At 42.7% G+C, this 19493-nt stretch overlaps 2 protein-coding genes across 2 annotated transcripts in view; one reads left to right on the forward strand and one right to left on the reverse strand.

Annotated features, from left to right (window-relative positions):
• The window catches only part of LOC117367653 (zinc finger protein 391-like), a 29004-nt gene extending 27979 nt beyond the window's left edge, over window positions 1-1025 (reverse strand). Inside the window, exon 1 of the mRNA XM_033960432.1 lies at window positions 977-1025. The gene's annotated coding sequence lies outside the window, so the exon portion shown is untranslated. The remainder of the gene's footprint in view (window positions 1-976) is intronic.
• LOC117367630 (gastrula zinc finger protein XlCGF57.1-like) overlaps window positions 1-19493 on the forward strand; it is a 158799-nt gene that overhangs the window by 133269 nt on the left and 6037 nt on the right. The window contains exon 11 of the mRNA XM_033960383.1: window positions 16326-16337. Coding sequence (XP_033816274.1) covers window positions 16326-16337 — 12 coding nt within the window. The remainder of the gene's footprint in view (window positions 1-16325; window positions 16338-19493) is intronic.

A 19493-nucleotide genomic window follows, 5' to 3' on the forward strand; every position in this document is an offset into this window, starting at 1 on the left:
ATGTTGGTACGTTGTGTACTCTGTCATTTTCAGATGGGAAAACGCAGCTTCGCACAAATAAGTTGAACCGAAACAGGAGTCTACAGCTTCACTGCATCTTCTCAAGTTGGGAAATTTGTCTCTAGGCACTAGCTTCCAAACCAATTCTTGCTCAGCACAGGTCTTGAGAAAAATGTCATTTTTAAGGGTTAATATTTCGTTTTCAAGAGATGGCTTGTTCAATGAGTAAGGCATAGGCAAGTTAAAATAAAATTGGAAAAGCCCACCAAAATCACAAAATTCTTCACACTTTGTTGTGTCTGGCCGAAAACGTTTGATGAAAGCAAACTATAAAGCGACCAACGACCAGCACACGACAACTAATATGGCAAGTGTATTCAGGTAAACCTGGATGAATGGATATCACCCGGTATATAATACACTTCTAAGGGGTGTTGGGACGGGGACAGGAATGGGTGATTCTGAGAAGCAGGAGACCAGGTATGATGCCGGGCCTGTGGTGTATCGGCGCAGAACATGGGCGGTGGACCCCTGGGGTACCCACAAACTATTGGCACAAAACCAACCAGCACCCCCAAAACACCTGCAGGCAAGATTCCCGCAGGCAGGGAAAAAAGACAGGCAAAGGATCAGCAGTAGTGGCAAGCCCTCGGCAGACGGCCTGCCAGCATAAGCTCTCTCTTAGCAACGGGGGCGAGCTGCTGGAGAGATGGAGCCAAGTGGTGCTGGAGATCTACCTTTGACCCCTCCGCAATCTACAGGTAGAAGAGATGATGGTTACTGAGGATGGGCAGACTGGATAGGCCATTTGGCCTTTATCTGCTATCATGTTTCTATGTTTCTAAGTTAAGTAAGTACCATCTACACCTGCCCATCAAACTATCTATATGCACTAAGTGTTTGCATACACAGGATCTCAAGATATATTATACTTATTCTACAAATACATGTACTCAGCACATCAAAGTATTCTGACCTGTATCATGTGTTCTGCTTTCACTGGGCTGGGCTTCAGTAACTTGCTCAGATCATCATCCCACTCTGCCAAAAAGAAGGCTTCTGGTCAAACTCAGCGCAATTAAGGTACTTTACCAGGGCTTCTACAGCTAAGACAATCTCACATTCTTCAGAAACAAATCTAATTACCGTATTTCCTAGCCAGATTAAAGCACGCTTGTTGAAAGCCGACAATGCATCTCCTCTCCCCTTCATCCAGTAGCTCTGGCACACCTATGATTGACTCACCACCCTGTTCCGTTGTCCCCACGCACAGCTTCGGGATGCTGAAATGTCCCGTTTTCAGGGACAGCATCCCGAAGCTGTACGTAGGGACAACGGGACAGGCGATCGCTTCCCCTCTTTCCAGCGCTGAAGCTGAAGCCTGCCCCCCCAAGACTGGCCCTCGCTGCTGCTGCCTACTGCCGCTTCAAACACCACCACCCTGCTTCAAACACCACCATCTGCTAATCCTGGCGAAGGTTTGTGGGTCGGTGCCTGGACCTTGCTTTGCTTTAGTTGCGGCGGTCAGCACTGGTGACAGACCGGGGGGAGGGGGTATTTGAAGCGGCGGTAGGCAGCAGCAGTGGGGGTAGGTCCATGGGGGGGCAGGCTTTGGCGCAGGAGGGAGTGAGACAAGCAGGCTGGCTGGCTTTAGCGTGACAGGGAGGGAGGGAGGTAGGGTGGCTAGCTTTGGGGGAGGGGTGGAACAAAGGCTGGAAGGCGGTGAGGGGGACATAGGAAGGAGCACTGGGGGCACTAAGGACATGGGAAGGAGGCACTAGGGGCATTAAGGACATAGGAAGGGGCACTAAGGACATAGGAAGGAGGCACTGGGGGCACTAAGGACTTTGGAAGGGACACTGGGGGCACTAAGGACATGGGAAGGAGGCACTAATGACAGGAAGGGGCACTAAGGACATAGGAAGGAGGCAGTGGGGGCACTAAGGACATAGGAAGGGGCACTAAGGACATAGGAAGGAAGGAAGGAGGGAGGGAATAGAAAGGGACAATTATTGTGCCTGAGTGCAGAAAGAAAGAAATGAAAGAAAGGATGCACAATCAGAAGGAGACTCATGAAATCACCAGACAGCAAAGGTAGGAAAAATGATTTTATTTTCAATTTAGTGATCAAAATGTGTCAGTTTTGAGAATTTATATCTGCTGTCTATATTTTGCACTATATTTGTCTATTTTTCTATAGTTACTGAGATGACATTGCATATTTTAAAGTCATCTGCCTTGACATCTTTGAAACCCCCCAAAATATAAATGATAATTAACATTTTCTCTGCGTATAGTGTGCTTTGTAGTTTTTAAAAATTTTATGGTTACCATTATGAATTAATAAGATATTATGTGTACATGAAAAATGAATGGAAGAAATTGAGGGCGGAGCTGGGGCAGGGCTAGGGCGGGATTGGGGCGGGACTGACAAATAATAAGATGTCCCGTTTTGATGAAAAAAATAAATGGTCTTGTTAGGTCTGCTGCACAGTAACTAAAGAACCACCTTAAGTAGGCGGGATCCCCCAGGATGACCCCAGCTGGAGGGGGGCGGGGTGAAGAGCTCTGAGCATGCTCTGTTGCTTTCTCTTCTTGTGCAGGGCAGCAGAGAAATCTGTGTCCTGCAATTGAAAATCCCTGGGAGACTCAGTTCCCTTTCAGCAGAGGAGAGATTATAGCTCAGATTCAGGAATTAGCTCAACCTCTATCATTCCAGGAAGAGGGAAATCCCCAGCCTGGATCCGTCCCAGCAGCTGCAGAATTCCGAGGAAATGTCTGCCCTGGGTTCGGATCAGGTAAGGAATTCTTGGTTCTCCTTTTTGTGCACAGGCCGCCGGTACTAAAAGGAAAACCTTCCCTTCTCTTTACTTGGATAAATTTAAGAGCAAATTAAAAAGCTTTCTTTTTAAGGATACATTTGATAATTAGTAAGCCTTATTTTAACTTTACTGCATAGCTTCTTTAAAGTGTACTGCTTTTTCCTTTCCATTCGTTTTTTCCTTGAATGTCTTGCCTACTGTCAAATATTTTGTATTCCCCTCCCTATTTTTCCTTATGTTGAATGGGTTTCTCATGTTAGTCCTTGGTCTTGCAAGACTTAGTTTTTGTCATCTGTCGTATTGTTCCCTAAATTTTGTCATTTTAGTGATATGTACATCGCTTAGAATTCTGATTAAGCGATTAATCTCGTTTTTATTAAACTTGAAACTTGTCGGTCTCTTCTGGAGGGAGCAGTAGTTTGGTGGTTGTTGGTATTACTTTTCATCTGTTGGAGGTAGATTTGGGGGGATTTCTGAGAATAGGAGGAGGAAAGGAGAGCTGCCTCTTATTTTGTCTGTGCCTGGCTGCGTTCATGAAGGGTAGGTTCATGTGTGATGTTCCCTGCTACAAAAAGTACTGTGGGATTTTCTTTTTTTTATCAATAAATGTTTATTGAAAGTTTTGTAGTGTGAAAATATACAAACCAGAATATAAATATCAGGGACTACAAATGTGAAGCAAGCATCTAATAAACACCCCAATACACAGAATGCTCCCCCATCAGTACAAATATCAAAAATGGCTCCCAACATTAGTAACAAGCCCCCAATATTTATCAGTAACCAGGACTCCACAGTACCCCCCCCCACCCCTCCAGCATCAGCACCCTGCAGGAGGGACCCCCTGTTGTTTCTTCAGGTACGTCCCCCTCAAGCACTATCCCCCCCCCCCCCCCAGAAAGAAGCTCAATTTAAAGATTCGATTTTTTCTAATATTTACTGTGGGATTTTCTAACCTATAGACCTGATACTTCAATCCACTTCTGTCAGCTTAAAGTCCCGCCCCAAAGCCCCGCCCACCCATTTAAATTCCTGCCCCCCTGTTATGTGTCTTCGACCAGATCTCTGTTCATTTCCTCCAGCTGACTCAGAGATGTATAAGATGAGCCACAGCATCTTCTTTCTCCATGGCCCCTGCATTTCGGTCACTTTGATATTTACTCCCAGAGGGGTTACGTCCACCTCTGCTTCAGAAAGCAGGTGAAAGCCTCGCTCTTCTCCCTAGCCTTTAATGCATATATCACTCTCCACCTGGACTAGACTGCTACACACACTGTAACTTAGATCAGTTCTTTATTAGAGAATGACACGAGAAAAAATGGATCATTATTCCCACCCTGTCCCCGTCCCTGCCTCGTCCCCACGAGCTCAGTCCCCGTCCTGCAAAATGTTGGATCCCCTCCGCACAAGCCTCAAATAGTTATGATTTTATACCGAACTTATTTTATTAAAGTACTAGCTGATGCCCCGGCGTAGCACGGGTATTTAATTATAGCAATAACACTGTAAATGGATTCAAATAAAGATACTTTATAGTGGTGAATGAATGCAAGTCTCACTGGAATTAGCAATCTCTTAAACTGAAAAGGAAGATCTGTTGGAATAAGTGGCATCCAAAAGTTTCAGTATTGATTTAAACAACTCAATATGTGGAAACTCAGGTTGAAAAGAAACTCCATGCAGTTTTTTCCCGGTTCAGAATGGAACCTGTGTGCCTAGTTCAGCATATGTGAGTACTCATGTAATGTAATAACATTATGAACTGGGGTGCATGAAGGAAACAGTTACAAACACATTTAGAACATACAAACTGTATATGTATGGTGTCCGTGGTAGAATAGAAACAATGTCCCTAGTGGTTATAGTGTCATAGAAAGTGTTTTATAGTTGGAATTACTGTGAGAATGGAAGCTTTTTACATCCTTTCCATTGACATGAATGGGTGAAATCTGATTTTCTGTTTGTAGCTCCGCCCACGTGTGCAGGTGGGCCGCGAGACCCCCAGAACATATCATCCCAGGTAGTGAGGGATCTGCATATCAAGTTTCGTTCAAATCGGTCAAGCCGTTTTTGCGTGATCGCGGCACATACACACATACAAACACACATACATACACACATACATACCTCCGATTTTATATATATTCCGTAGATAAAGAGAGACAATATTTTGTACAATTGTCATTTTATAAACACAAATAATACAGAGCAAGGATCAACAAAACCCATCTCCCCTCCCTTTCACAAATATCCCCTTCACTATTGTGAAAACTGAACAAACCAAATTACTACAGAATGCTATATAGAAAAATCAAGCTAACAGAATACTTTAGTCACACATGGCAAGAATAATGTTAGGAGAATGCAACTAGGGCAACTGCCCCCTGGTGAGAGAGAGAGCCCTAATCCAGCTGGAAGCTAAAGAAGCACAGCCTGAACTTTGTGGTCTCCAGTTATGTCTAATACCAGCTCTAGCAGGATACATATTTCAAATCTGAAATATTCTAATCACAAAATATAATTTTTTTTTTTTTTTCTACCTTTTGTCTTCTGGTAATTTTATTCTTCAAATCACATTGGTCTCAGGCTTTGGTTTTAGGTTCCTTCTGTTGTCATTGTGGCATGGCTGGCTCCTGAAGGTAAAATAGGCACAAGAGGAGCTTGAGAGGAGATGCCGAGTCTGACACAGGCGCAATTTTTTTTACCACAGGAGTAAGACTTTTCACCGCTCCCAAGGGGCGGTAAAAGGTCTTGTCCCCATTCCTGTGGTAAACCAGTTGCAAATGTCTTCATTCCTGCGGATTTACTGCGGTAACCATGGTTTACCGCGATAAACGGTCCCATGTCATTCTCTGTTCCTTATATCTAGTTTAAGTGTACAAAGAACTTGCCTTGAGTTTAGCCACCCATCTATATATCTGCACTTGGCCCCCTGGGTTATATGAAGCATTACATATCTATGTTATCAGAGTATTCTCTTGTGTTTCATTAGTATTATGCTGACATCATATTCTATATTTTATTGGAATTCAGTGCTGTATATTTCTGACACTGTTTCATGTTAGTCCTATTATTAGGTTTCAATTTGTCATTTCCAAGTTTAACTTTTTATTGTATTTATGTTTATATTTGTTCATTTTACTATACTTTATGCTTTAACAAAATTATAAATTTTATGTTAAACTGTACCTGCCGTATACTTCCTTGGGTGAGTCTCTTCATAAAGATGGTTAATAAATCCCAATGAATAAATAAATATTACTTTTCACATAAAGAGCTACTTCTCTCTACTCTGCCATTCCTGAAAAGATCACGGACTAATAATAGCAATACATGCTAATAATACATGCTAATACATGCAATACATGCTAATACATGCAATACATGCTAATAATACATGCAATACATGCTAATAATACATGCTAATACATGCTAATAATACATGCTAATACATGCTAATAATACATGCTAATACATGCAATACATGCTAATAATACATGCTAATACATGCTAATACATGCAATACATGCTAATACATGCTAATAATACATGCAATACATGCTAATAATACATGCTAATACATGCTAATAATACATGCAATACATGCTAATACATGCAATACATGCTAATACATGCAATACATGCTAATACATGCTAATAATACATGCAATACATGCAAATAATACATGCTAATACATGCTAATAATACATGCAATACATGCTAATACATGCAATACATGCTAATACATGCTAATAATACATGCTGACCCCAGCAATCTCCACTTTCCTGCCTTCAGACCCCAGCCCAGCCCACTTCAATCTTTCCCTCCCGCCTCTTCCTTCCAACTGCTAAATTGGTCAGCAGGTGAAATTGTCAGTGTTTCTCTAAGGAAATCTGTCCAAAATGCTGGAGACTTAAGGGAACAGAGCTTTCTTCATTATACTGTATTATACTAGAGATCTGATCTCACTGACAGGTCTATTAAATTAAAAACAAAAAACTGTGGCTGAGGGTGTCCTATTTGCTGTTCCAGACATTGCTCACTTTCAAGGATGTCGCTGCTTATTTCTGGGAAGTGGAGTGGAACATTCTGGGAGAACGGCAGAAGGAGCTTTACAAGAAGGTCATCAAGGAAGTTCATGGGATCCTTCTGTCACGAGGTAAATATGTCTTCTCTATCATCTACCATTCAAGCCCATTAGGAAATTGGTGGAATAAAAATCACAGGTCCCATGTCCAACGGGCATCTGAAATTTAGAACCTGGCTTCTGATGCCATCTAGTATCCAACAGGAACCAGTAAAAAACCTTAATATAGACTCCAGCTGGTCATATACTAAGCCTCCATCTCCCTTTTCTATACAACAGTCTTTGGGACACCCCAAGTCAGTCAGATTTTCAGGGTTCCCACAATGAGATAAATTTGCATGTTATGCCTCCATTGTATATAAAGCTATCTTATGTACATTCATCTTGGAAACCAGAGTGCGTCTTGAGGACTGGTTTGAGAACCCCCGCAATAGAACAAAAGTTTGGTACAGAAGACCAGGAGGAGGATTGATTATTTAAAAATGTATATACTGCATACAACTATACGATTTACATGTTACACACATAATATCCTGCGTTCCCTACGATCACCATACATGTACCATAGACGTAACGGGCCCATCAAGTCTGCCCACTCAAGAACCCTCCCTCCTCGAGAATCCAACTTTTAAGCATTCCTCTGGAGTGACCCCACCTGACGGTCCCATCGTCCCTTGAAGTCGAGCGTTGTACTGGCCTCAACTACCTGGCGTGGAAGACCTTTCCATTTATCAATTACCCTTTTGGTGAAGAAGTATTTCCTGGTGTCCCCATGAAATCTTCCCCCCCTGAATTTTAGCGGGTGCCCTCTTGTCGCCGTGGGACCCGTAAGATGAAAAATTTCTTCTTCCACTTCAATGCGGCCCGTGATGCATTTGAATGTTTCTATCATGTCTCCCCTTTTTCTGCGCTCTTCGAGAGAATATAAGCGTAGCCTGTTCAGACGTTCTTCGTATGGGAGATCTTTGAGTCCTGAGACCCTCCTAGTGGCCATTCGCTGAATTGACTCTATTCTCTTCACGTCCTTTTGATAATGTGGCCTCCAAAACTGAACACAGTACTCCAGGTGAGGTCTCACCATGGATCTGTATAATGGTAGTATAACTTCAGGCTTTCGGCTGATAAAGCTTCTTCTAATGCATTTGTCTAGCCTTTGCTGAAGCTTTCTCCACCTGATTGGCAACTTTCATTCTTCCCGGATGATTACTCCCAAGTCCCGTTCTGCTGCAGTTCTTGTCAATATACCAAATCAACATATATAGGCATCAGATCAAATTCTAACAGTTAAAGAAACAGAAAGGCATTATTATTCCATGGTAGATGACAAAATATCAAGTCATCATATACAAGCAAGATCAGGTCAGATTTAAACAAGTTAACATAAGCAGTGCCTCTGCTGGGTCAGACCAGAGGTCCATCATGCCCAAAGAGATGCAAAGAGGCATTAATTCATGCATTCCTGTCAGAATATTCTGGAGAGCGATATTTTCAAATGAGATAAGCATTAATATAGGAAAGCATTAACGAATAATTGCGTTTTCAACATTTTCTTAAAGTTAATCTTACCAGGCAGGGCATTGCCGCTTAGATTTCTTGCTGAGAACTACAAACTTTATATGAGGATGGATGGTAGCACATGTCACCGAGAAGACTGACATCTGCAATGCCTCCATCTAGGAGGACTATGAAGAGAAAGGTGTGTATCAGCAAATCACCGAGGTTTAAGTTTAATCAGATAAATACTCAACCCCCCCTCCCCCACACACCTTCATGCACACGAACAGGAAACAGATAATAATAATAACTTTATTTTTTCTATACCGCCATAATCTTGCGACTTCGAGGCGGTTCACAATGAAAAAAAGCTGCACAAGCAGCGAATTACAAGGTATAGGTAGATAAGAGAACATTGAAAGATCAGTGAAAGTACAAGGTGAGTTACAGGGTCGGTGAATTACAAGGTTCACAATAAATAACACTATACAATCAGCGAATTGCAGAGTGGATGTAGATAAGAGAACATTGTGTGATCAAAGAATTACAAGGCTTTCTATATACAATTAAATCTCATTCTCCTCTTTCTGATTAACAGGTTACTCAATTGTTAATCCTGATGTTATATTTAAGATTAAAAAGGAAGATGAGAAGTATTTTACCCAACACTTTGAGTGGGAGGGAAAAGGAAACCCGCATGACCCCGTGAAGAGTAAGTAAATGCTTAGGATTTTAAGGGCTTTGCATTTTCAGATCATGGGAGTTGGGTCCTTGACATCAAACATTTGGAGACCTAAAGTGTACTTCTTAACTCAGTATTATTATATCCTTGGTGAATCCTTATCAATGCGTTTCCTCATCACAGGCCTTCCGATTGTAACGTCTGTGTTCTCGCTGAACGTTAAACAAGAGGACAATCTTCCTTTTGTTGATCCTCCTGAATCAGAGACATCGGAACAGATTCACCCTTCTGAAACAAGTAAGTCTAAAACTCCTCCTCCATATTTCTACTAAAGTCAGCCGGGATCGTTTAGTAATTTAATGCAGGAGAGATAAAAGGTCATCATGATCGCTCTTCTTCCATTGTCTGTTTTCCTACTTTGGATGAAGTAAGCTGTCCTGGAGATGGAGGAGGCAGTTAACGGAGGTGGGATCAGACCTGCGAAACCCTCCAACCTAATGTCATGGGGCTGAGAAATCTGTAACTGCTTGATTAATATGAAAATGCATTAGTGTAAACTGCATTATGTACTGTGAATCAACCGGCAATACAAAAACTCCATTCAAACTGTATCCTGTTTGTCAATCATGTTCCCTCCATAACAGAGAAACCTAACGCTGGTGGTGATCAGGAGGCTTTTCTGTTATGGAGAGAACATGACTGACAAACAGGATGCACGGTTAAAAAAAATTAGATAGCTCTAAATCTGATAGATGCTGGCATTGTCATCTTGAAGCAGGGACTTTAGATCATATGTTATTCTATTGTCCGTATATACAGGGCCGCCATCAGAAATTTCTGGGCCCCTTACTGAGCAATCCTATTGGGCCCCCCCCCACGCACCCCTCCCCCCCCTTTTGTCCGGGGGGGGGGTGCTATCAGGAAATCGGCAGGGGACAAAAAAAAGTATGACAGCAGTGTTTATTGTTGTGCACAGCAGAAACATAAAGCATAATTTGTGCTATGGTGGCCTAGGACCAATGTTTCCTCTAAGGATTGATGAGGTGTGTGCAAAATAAAATATGCATGAGCGACAAGTTACATACTCCACAAATTTATGAGCAGGCGCGGAGGACGCATTTTTAAACAAATGTAGTTAGAAACATAGAAACATAGAAAAAAGCGGCAGAAAAGGGCTATAGCCCACCAAGTCTGCCCATTCCAGGTATCCCCTCCCCTGAATTTACTCCCTTAAAGATCCCACGTGAGTATCCCATTTTTTCTTAAAATCCGTCACGCTGCTGGCCTTTATCACCTGGAGTGGGAGTCTGTTCCAGTGATCCACCACTCTTTCAGTGAAGAAGTACTTCCTGGAGTCGCCATGAAACTTCCCTCCCCTGATTTTCAGCGGATGTCCTCTGGTGGTCGAGGGTCCCACTAGTTTATCCTTGTACTCCTTATGTATTTTTAATCATCTATGGATATGTTTGTATGTTTATTGTTCAAATGGTTTTATTTATTTCCCCAAATTTATTTTTGTTATACGCATTGAAAATATTTGATATTGTGTTTAAATCAAAATCTCAATAAACTTGAAACGAGTGCTCGTGAGATTGTGGGAGGATTAAATACTCAAAACTTAGAAGAATAACAATTTACTTAAAGTTTTTGCTACGCCAGCTTTCTGGTATCTTTACATACAGTGGCGTACCTAGCATATGTAACACCCGGGGCCCATCATTTTTTGGCACCCCCCCCCCATCTGTAAGAAAAACATGATTTTTAGTAACAAACCACACGTCACACATGAGTACCTAGGAAAAGGCAGCATCTTACATATTGCAGTGAGCAGTACATCAATACACCCATTGTAAAACTAAACAAGCCAGACCAGCACAGATCAATCCTAACAGAAAACCATGTCTTTCGAACACAAAGAACACAGAAAACACCTTCGCCTAGTATGGAATATGCCATCACAAACTAACCCCTCCCCCTTTTACAAAATTGTAGTGTGGATTTTAGCCACGGTGGTAACAGCCCTGACGCTCATAGAATTCTGAGCATCAGAGCTGCTACCACCACGGCTGGCGCTAAAAAACGCTCCACAGTTTGGTAAAAGGGGGGGATAAAAAAGAAATACACAGTTTCAACGCTCTAGCTCAGAGATGCCCAAACTTTTTGGGCTTGCGAGCTGCTTTAAAATGACCAAGTCAAAATGATCTACCAAAAATAAAATAAAAAAACACAAAGCACACTATACGCTGAGAAAATGTTAATTATCATTCCTATTCTGGGTTTTTTTCAAAGAGGTCAAGGCAGATGACTCTATGCATTGTCACCTCAGTAACAACCATACAAAAATAGACAAATATACCCCCCATCCTTTTTATTAAACCACAATAGCAGTTTTTAGCGCAGGAAAATGCCCAGCGCTGCTCTCGACGCTCATAGGCTCCCTGCACTAAAAAACACTATTGCGATTTAGTAAAAGGGGGCCATAGTGCAAAATATAGACAGCATATATAAATTCAGACACATTTTGATCACTAAATTGAAAATAAAATCATTTTCCTACCTTTGTTTGGTAATTTCATCTGGTTGCACTTTATTCTTCTGACTGTGCATCCAATATTTCTTCCCTTCTTTCAGCCTCCTGAATGCTTCCTCTCCTCCAGACCTCATTCCCTCCCCCAACTTTTTCTTTCTTTCTCTATGTCTGTCTTTCTCTGATTCTGTGCCCCATTTTTTTGCTTTGTTTCTGGTTCCCTGTCCCCCCCTTCTTTCTTTCTTCCTTCCTTCCTCCGTGCCCCATTTATTGCTTTTTTTTCTGGCTCCCTGTCCCCCCCCCCCACACACACACCCCTTCTTTCTTTCTTCCTTCCTGCCTCCCCCATGCCACCACCGCCGCGGAATAGGCTGCCGCCGCTGCCGCAATCGGGAACAGGACGAAATCTCCCTGCTTCTCTTCTGCACTGGGCCGATCAACTCTCGCTGCCCGACGTCAATTCTAACGTCGGAAAGGACGTTCCGGGCAGCCAGGCAGCGATTGGCTAGCCAGAACGTCCTCTCGACGTCAGAATTGACGTCGGGCCGCCGCAAGAGTTGGTCGGCCCAGCAGGGAAGAGAAGCAGGGAGATCAAAGACACGGTGCCGGCCTGATCCCCGATGGCAGCAGTGAGAAGGGAAGGGAAGCAGGTTGGGCACCACTGCTATAGACGAGCCGCGAGCCACACGCTAAGGAGAACAGTTGACCACCCCCCCCCTTGGTACGCCACTGGAGCAGCAGCGTGTCTGGCCGGCTCATTCGTTCAAAGCCGCGGGTGGCAGCTCCTTGCAAGATCCGCGCCTGCGTCTGAAGCCTCTCTGATGGTGTGACATCAGAGAGGCTTCCGATGCAGGAGTGGATAGCGCAAGGAGCCGCCAACCCGCGGCTTTGAACGAACGAGCTGGCTGCTGCTCCAAAAGGAAGAGAATGATCGCCTCCAGACCGCGGGCCACAAATAAAACCTGGAGAGCCACACGGGGGCCGCGTGTTTGAGACCGCTGCCTTAGAGGGAACACTGCTAGGACCCTGGGGGAGCCCGGGCCCCCTGTCACCTCCGGGCCCCTGAATGCAGGACTGGTAGTACTGCCCTGATGGCAGCCCTGCGTATATATTAGAATTTTGGAAATCAATCTGGAATCAAATTAATTAGAAAATCATGTGGCCTTATCATATGACACAGTTTTATTTGGTATAGAAATGAGAGCAAAGAAACAAATATCATCTAATAATAACAAATTATTGTTAATTTTAACTGGGATTGCCATTCAACAGATCACATCTAATTGGAAAAATTTGGAAGAGTCTTAATTATTGCTTTTGGTGGAATTCTGTTTGTCATATACATAAAATGGAAAGGGTGTTAGCTGTCCAAAAAAGGTATTATAACACATTTCAAAAAGTGTGGAGGCCATTGATGGACTATTGTAAAGATTAAAAATATTCTTCTCTGAATAAAATGTTTAAGATATTTAGGGAGGGAAGGGGGGAGGGGGGGGAGGGAGGTGGGTATTTTTTGATTATAATTAAATTAATTCATCTTTATGAATGATTAAGGAAAAGATTTATTATATTAATTTATAAGAACAAATTATAAGGTGTCAGATGTATTTGAAAGGTAAAATGTTATTTATATTGATTGTACTTGATTTGAGATTTGAAATGAATAAAGTTTAGGACAAACAGGATGCAGTTTGAATGGAGTTTTTTTTATTGCTGGTTGATTCAAAGTACATAATGCAGTTTACACTAATGCATTTTAATATTAATGGATTGATTTGTATGAGTTTGTATACAACGCAGTTCATTACGGTCCCCTTCTATCAAGCTGCAGTAGAGCGTTTTACTGCTGGCTGGCAAGGTAAATACTCCGCAGCTCATAGGAATTAAATGAGGGACGGAGCATTCGCCGAGCCGGCCAGAGCTAAAACGGCTTGATAAAAGGGAGCCTAAATTATTTTGTTAATCTACTTTAAGTCTGGATTAAAATTCATGATAACTGACACAGATTTTACTGACCTCTCGATGATATTCAGCGCTATTTAGCAGGCCTGGAACTGCTGGATGCAGCTGATTAAATAGCGCTAGGCCCAAGTAACTGGCGATGTTCAGTGGGAGTACAAACAGTGAAGTCCACAAAGCAAAAAGGAACACCACAAAGTTAAAAAAAAACAACAAAAAAAAGTAGATATTACCCGTCTCCCATGCTCCTCTCCCCATCCCCTAGTTCAGAAGTCATGGATAGGGCTAACAAATCATGTAGATCAGGGGTGTCCAACCTGCGGCCCAGTGAAGTATTTTGTGTGGCCCCGGTCGAGGGCAATGCAGTGTTTTCCTTTGCTGCCCCTGGGTGTTTACTGTCTTGCCGGCTCCCTCCTGAGTCTTACTGCAGCGTTTGGCCCCAGAAACATTTTTTTTTTCGGCCAATGCGGCTCAGTGACGCCAAAAGGTTGGACACCCCTGATGTAGATAATAATAATAACTGAATTTTTCTATACTGCAATGCCATTACTAGTTCAATGCGGTTTACAGAAAAAGAAACTGTATACAGACAGCGATAATACAAAAAAACTTTCAGAATTACATCAGCCAAATAAAGCTTAAAGTGTCTAGAAATACATCGATATAAACATGAGGTCAAAAAAGTTTACTAAAGAGATAAAAGTCTTAATCGACTTTCTAAACATTTGATACGTGCAGGCATTTGGAATTAATTTAGTTAAACATTCATTCCATTTGCCTGCCTGAAATGATAATGTTCGGTCAAGAAATCTCTTATAAATGCAGCCTTTCAAGGATAGAAATGCAAACAGATGAGCACTACATGTGCGGGTTAAGCCTGAAAATTTGAAATGATGTACTTGATCCGTTGGCGATGAGCCCGTTAAAGTTTAAAAGCAGAGGCAAGCAAATTTAAAAAACAACCCTTGCCGCGACAGGCAACCAATGTAATTTTTTTTTTTTTTTAATAATAAGGGCTTACGTGATCTGATTTCTTAAAGGAGTCGTGCTGCAGCATTCTGGACAATTCTCAGTCTCTTAATGGTTTTCTTAAAAGAACCCAAATAAGGGGGGGGGGGGCGCTGCTGAGCCCGCAGGGAATGGCAGCATAACATCGGAGCTCCTGCACCCTACTTTAGAATATATAGAATATCACATTCCAATCGCAAAGTGAACCAATTAAATATAGTAGTCCTGCTGTGGGGGGATTACTTATCGGCGTATCGAGTGAACTTAGAGAGTGATGGCCGACAAAAAGGCGAATAAACGACATAAGCCGGATCCGGTCTCGCCATCTAAGGCCCCGCTGCCCGCTTCGGATGCCGACATTAACAGAGAGGTGCTAGCAGAACGTAGATCGCTGAAAGATCTGGTAATAGACACAAAGACTGCAACCGAAGAAATTAATGAAAAACTAGCTGGCATGGGAACCGACAGAGGAACAGAGGAACAGAACAGAGGAAAGACATAGGAAGAAACCTCCCAAAGCAACCCTTTAAAGGGGCTCGGCCACATTTCCCTCCCTCCGCGTAGTATAAGCAGACCAAAGTTTTTGAAAAGATCCCATGCGATTCCTGCGTAAGGCTGTGAGCTTAAGACATATTATATACATAATGCACTTGATGACGCTCTGCCTCCACAGGAGGGAGGTCCACACGTTTCCAAGCAGCAGCTAACAACAAACGTGCCGCAGTCATCACCACCGCTATCCATTTACGATAGCGCAAATTCCGTGGCACAATATTGAGCAAGCGACATTCTATAGACTGAAGAAATGGAAAACCCCCAATACTTCAGAAATGAAGCCCGCCACCCATGTGGCACCAAGGATTTTAATGGTGGAATTTATTAGGTAATCTAACTCAGTGGTTCCCAATCCTGTCCTGGAGGACCACCAGGCCGATCGGGTTTTCAGGCTAGCCCTAATGAATATGCATGAGAGAGATTTGCATATAATGGAAGTGACAGGCATGCAAATCTGCTCCATGCATATTCATTAGGCCTGGTGGTCCTCCAGGACAGGGTTGGGAACCACTGATCTAACCCATTTAATCTCAGTGAAGTCTTCTCGATTTTATTATTGGGACCCACCAAAAAGATCTTAGTCTTTTCCGCATTCAATTTTAGTTTGAATTGTATAGTCCATTGTTCTATCTTACTAAGGACAGATGAAATAAATTGTTCTGTCTCTTGAGTCAATGAGATAATGGGAATAATGATAGTTATATCATCTGCATACATATATCATCTGCAGGTTTGACATCCCTGATTTAGAGATTTCCAGTTGGTAAATTCAGGAAGATTCTGATTTTTGATGTGAAAAACAGTCTGTGTTAAAAAGAAAACTCTCTTGACAGAAATTTCCATTCTGTTTTTACAGTAGCAGCATCCATAACAAAACTATTTGTAGCTTTTGAGAAAAGGAGCTTTGCTAGAAATGATTTCTGATGACAATCAGTCCAGTAGCTCCCCTCTCTTTTTGGCTCTGTACTAGTGGCAAAGCCTAGGAAAACAGAATGATTTTGAGCACTTACAGTGTAAGGCTGGGGTAACTTTTCTAAACATATTGCAATATCTTTTTCGTGTAATAGGCTCCCATAATGTCAAGCCTGACATTTTAATCCGATTTGAGCAAGAGAGATTCAAGACTGAGCCTCAGGAATCTGAGGAAAGAGGAAATCTGCCCCCCACAGGCACATATGAGGAACTGCAGGAAGCAGGTGATGTAGCTTAAAGTGAGAAATGGGGTAATGCAAACATTTTCTACAAGAAAGACGTCTCCTGGCCCAGGCACTGTTAGAATGAGGTGTTATAATCATTGCCCCTGCTTCTAACCTTTGTTATGAAGATAATGTGTTTGTTCTATCTCCCTTATTTCTACTTTTCTCCTTTCCTTATTAGATCTGCCTTTGTGTCTTTCATTTTTTCTCATTTCCCTATGTCTCTCTGTCCCTTTCTTTTGCCATCTATCAACGCTTACTATGTTATCTATTATCAAATTTTATAATCTTCCTTGTATCTCTCACTTTCTCTGACCTCTCTTGGTGTTGCTCCACGATGCTAAACTTTCCTCTTAGCCAACCGTTTCTAGTCTCTGTTCTTTGTGAGCAATGCAGGTGGAGACAGGCAGCCGGATGGTCTTTCTGGAAGAGGCTGGAGGAAAGATGGTTCCCACTAGGATCAGGAGGAATAATTAGCACCAGGAGAGAAGGAATTGTAAGGGTGGGAGTGAGGCAGAATGATTCACAATGGCATCAGCAGGATGGATGGAGGCAGAAGCAATAGAAGAAGGGGGAAGCAAAATGACTCCTCCCTCTCAATGGACACAAATGTGGAGACAGACAGATCTCCAAACAAAGCAACAGAAGGGGGGAAATGAGGGTGAGCGTTGGTATCCATATTGGGAGAGAGGAAGGTTGAGGAACCCAGTCACTGGCGGCAGCAGAGGAAGGGAGACTGGACGACCCACATTGGTAGCACCAGGTTGAAGAGAGGTGGGATCCTATACCAAAAGGCATCTTCTGTAGTAGTTTTAATGACCTTAATGTAAAAATCTGTTTGTATTGAATGTTGTGGTTCATTGGCAGAGTGACAGAGAGGGTCCTTGGTTAACTCTATCAGGATAGTTACATTTTCAGAACTCATAAAATTCCCATCATCTCAGTTTTAGACAACAGGGCCGGCTCTAGAGATTGCTGCACCCTTACCCCACTTATGCAAGACTAAAGGAATACCCTCTCACTGCTGTGAAGGATGAGCTAATGAGGCTTTTGGTGCCCTGAGCTGGTGCTTAACCTGTCTCATGCTTTAAGCTGGTCCTATAGCCAAGTGTTGCTTTTCTTGGGTTTCCTTTAATACCTGCAGTTATTTTTCTATTCTTCTTGCAGGCAGCCAAAGTTACCCTGCTGACCCCACATTAGAGATCCTGAAAATGGAAGAGGTTCCTGTCAGTGACCAGCTGGAGGGAAGAGAGCAGGATACCGATACCAGGAATGGTAAGCCAAGAATTCCTTTGTAATAAAATCCTTTGTAATAAAATACTAGCGATTTTCAGTTACATTTTTGTCTCTTAGTAATTACAATTCAGTTTTCTTAAATTACCAGGCATGAGGTTCAGGGCCATGTCCTGAATAAATCCCAGATCTCCAGCTGGGTGTTCAGAGTTTTGGTTAGTGAATGTGATCTGAGCAAAGGGAATTGGTGCAGAGACTCGAGGAGAGGACAAGTGAACGAGATCAGGATGGTCCGTTTCTGAGTTTTCATGTGCCATTGCCCACCTGTCCCTGTCTACATATAGCACTATTTTCCGTTACATTGCCTCAAAAGTTACAGAGACTTTTATCAGTAAATATTTTTATTGAGCTCAGCAAGGCAGAGAAAAGTACAACAGAACAAAGCAAGAACAAGCTCATAATTTTGAAGAATAGAGCCAGAACACAACAAATCCCCCCCCCCACCCCCTCAGTCCTCCTCCAAGCTACAAAGCAAAACTCAGTGCAGGAAAGACAATAAAACATAAACTCTTATAGGGGCAAGGTACACAAAGGACACACAAAAAACTAACTGTTCACACATCAACAGTTCAATAAGCAGCTAAGAGCGACTGGGGTCAAAAGTGTTCCAAAAAGGTTCCCAGATATTCTGGAAGGTGCAGCCCTGTAGAGATGTAAAATCTCGATGTTCCCACATCATGAGCGTGATCAAGCGACACCGCCATAGGGAATAGTCTGGAGCCTCCACCTCGAGCCAGAATGCATTTTAAAGCAACGAGGACTGTCCACTTGAGGTAAGGAGACTTTTATGATTATCCATCGATACTTATGATTCAGGAAGCACCTCAGCCACATCCAGGTGATGTTTTTGCCTACTTCACCCCTCTATTCCTCTCCAGCTGGGTGGTTGTGCCTTCCAAAGATCTGCTTTGTTATCCAGCTAGGTCATATGGCAAGTGTTACTTTTAATGGCATATCAACTCTATTCCATGCCCTCTTTGTCATCCCAGATGAACTCTGACCTGCCTTATTGTCATGTGACCTAGCCTGATAACAAGGTTTGCCTTTTTTTGTGGCAGGGCAGCTCCATTTCATGCCCATTTTGCGTCTCTATAGGACAGCTTAGTTTCATGCCCGCCTTCCCTTCATCTAGGCATTTCTGTAGCGTCCAGGCACCTGTTCTAGGCCCAAATTCTTTGAGTTAAGTGGGATCCTCTTCATAACCTCTAATTTCTTATTATGTCCTTCCTTTATTTATTGAATTACCTGTGGGTAACACAATAATAATGGGTGATTTCAATTATCCTGATATTGACTGGGTAAATGTAACATCAGGGCATGCTAGAGAGATAAAATTCCTTGATGAAATCAAAGTCTGCTTTATGGAATAGCTGGATCAGAAATTACTACTGCTATTACTTGAACTCACTCAGTCGCATCCTTCTCCCCTATCCACCATCCACACTCCTGACCTTCAAGCCTATACCACCCTTTCTCCCTTTGCCCAAACAACTCAGGAAGCTCACCTTGCCTGGTCCTACCCTCTCGACCCTCCATCAACTATCGCTGACTTTTCTTCCTTCTCTGAAATCACAGAGGAAGAAACCGCACAACTTCTGTCCTCAGCCAAGCCTAGACCCTATTCCCAACCCTCTACTTGACACGCTTCTTACATACCGTTATCTCTCCCATCTGCCATATCCTCAACCTATCCATTTTCATTACAACTGTACCCAATGCCTTCAAACATGCGGTGGTTAAGCCACTCCTCAAAAACCCCTCGCTGGCCATCCAACTATCGCCATGTCTGTCTTATTCCAGGTCTATCTAAACTACTCAAGCGTGCTGTTCTCCGTCGCTGCCTTGACTTCCTTTTATCTCGACAGACT

This window comes from Geotrypetes seraphini, chromosome 10 (assembly GCF_902459505.1).
Source record: "Geotrypetes seraphini chromosome 10, aGeoSer1.1, whole genome shotgun sequence".
Lineage (NCBI taxonomy): Eukaryota > Metazoa > Chordata > Amphibia > Gymnophiona > Dermophiidae > Geotrypetes > Geotrypetes seraphini.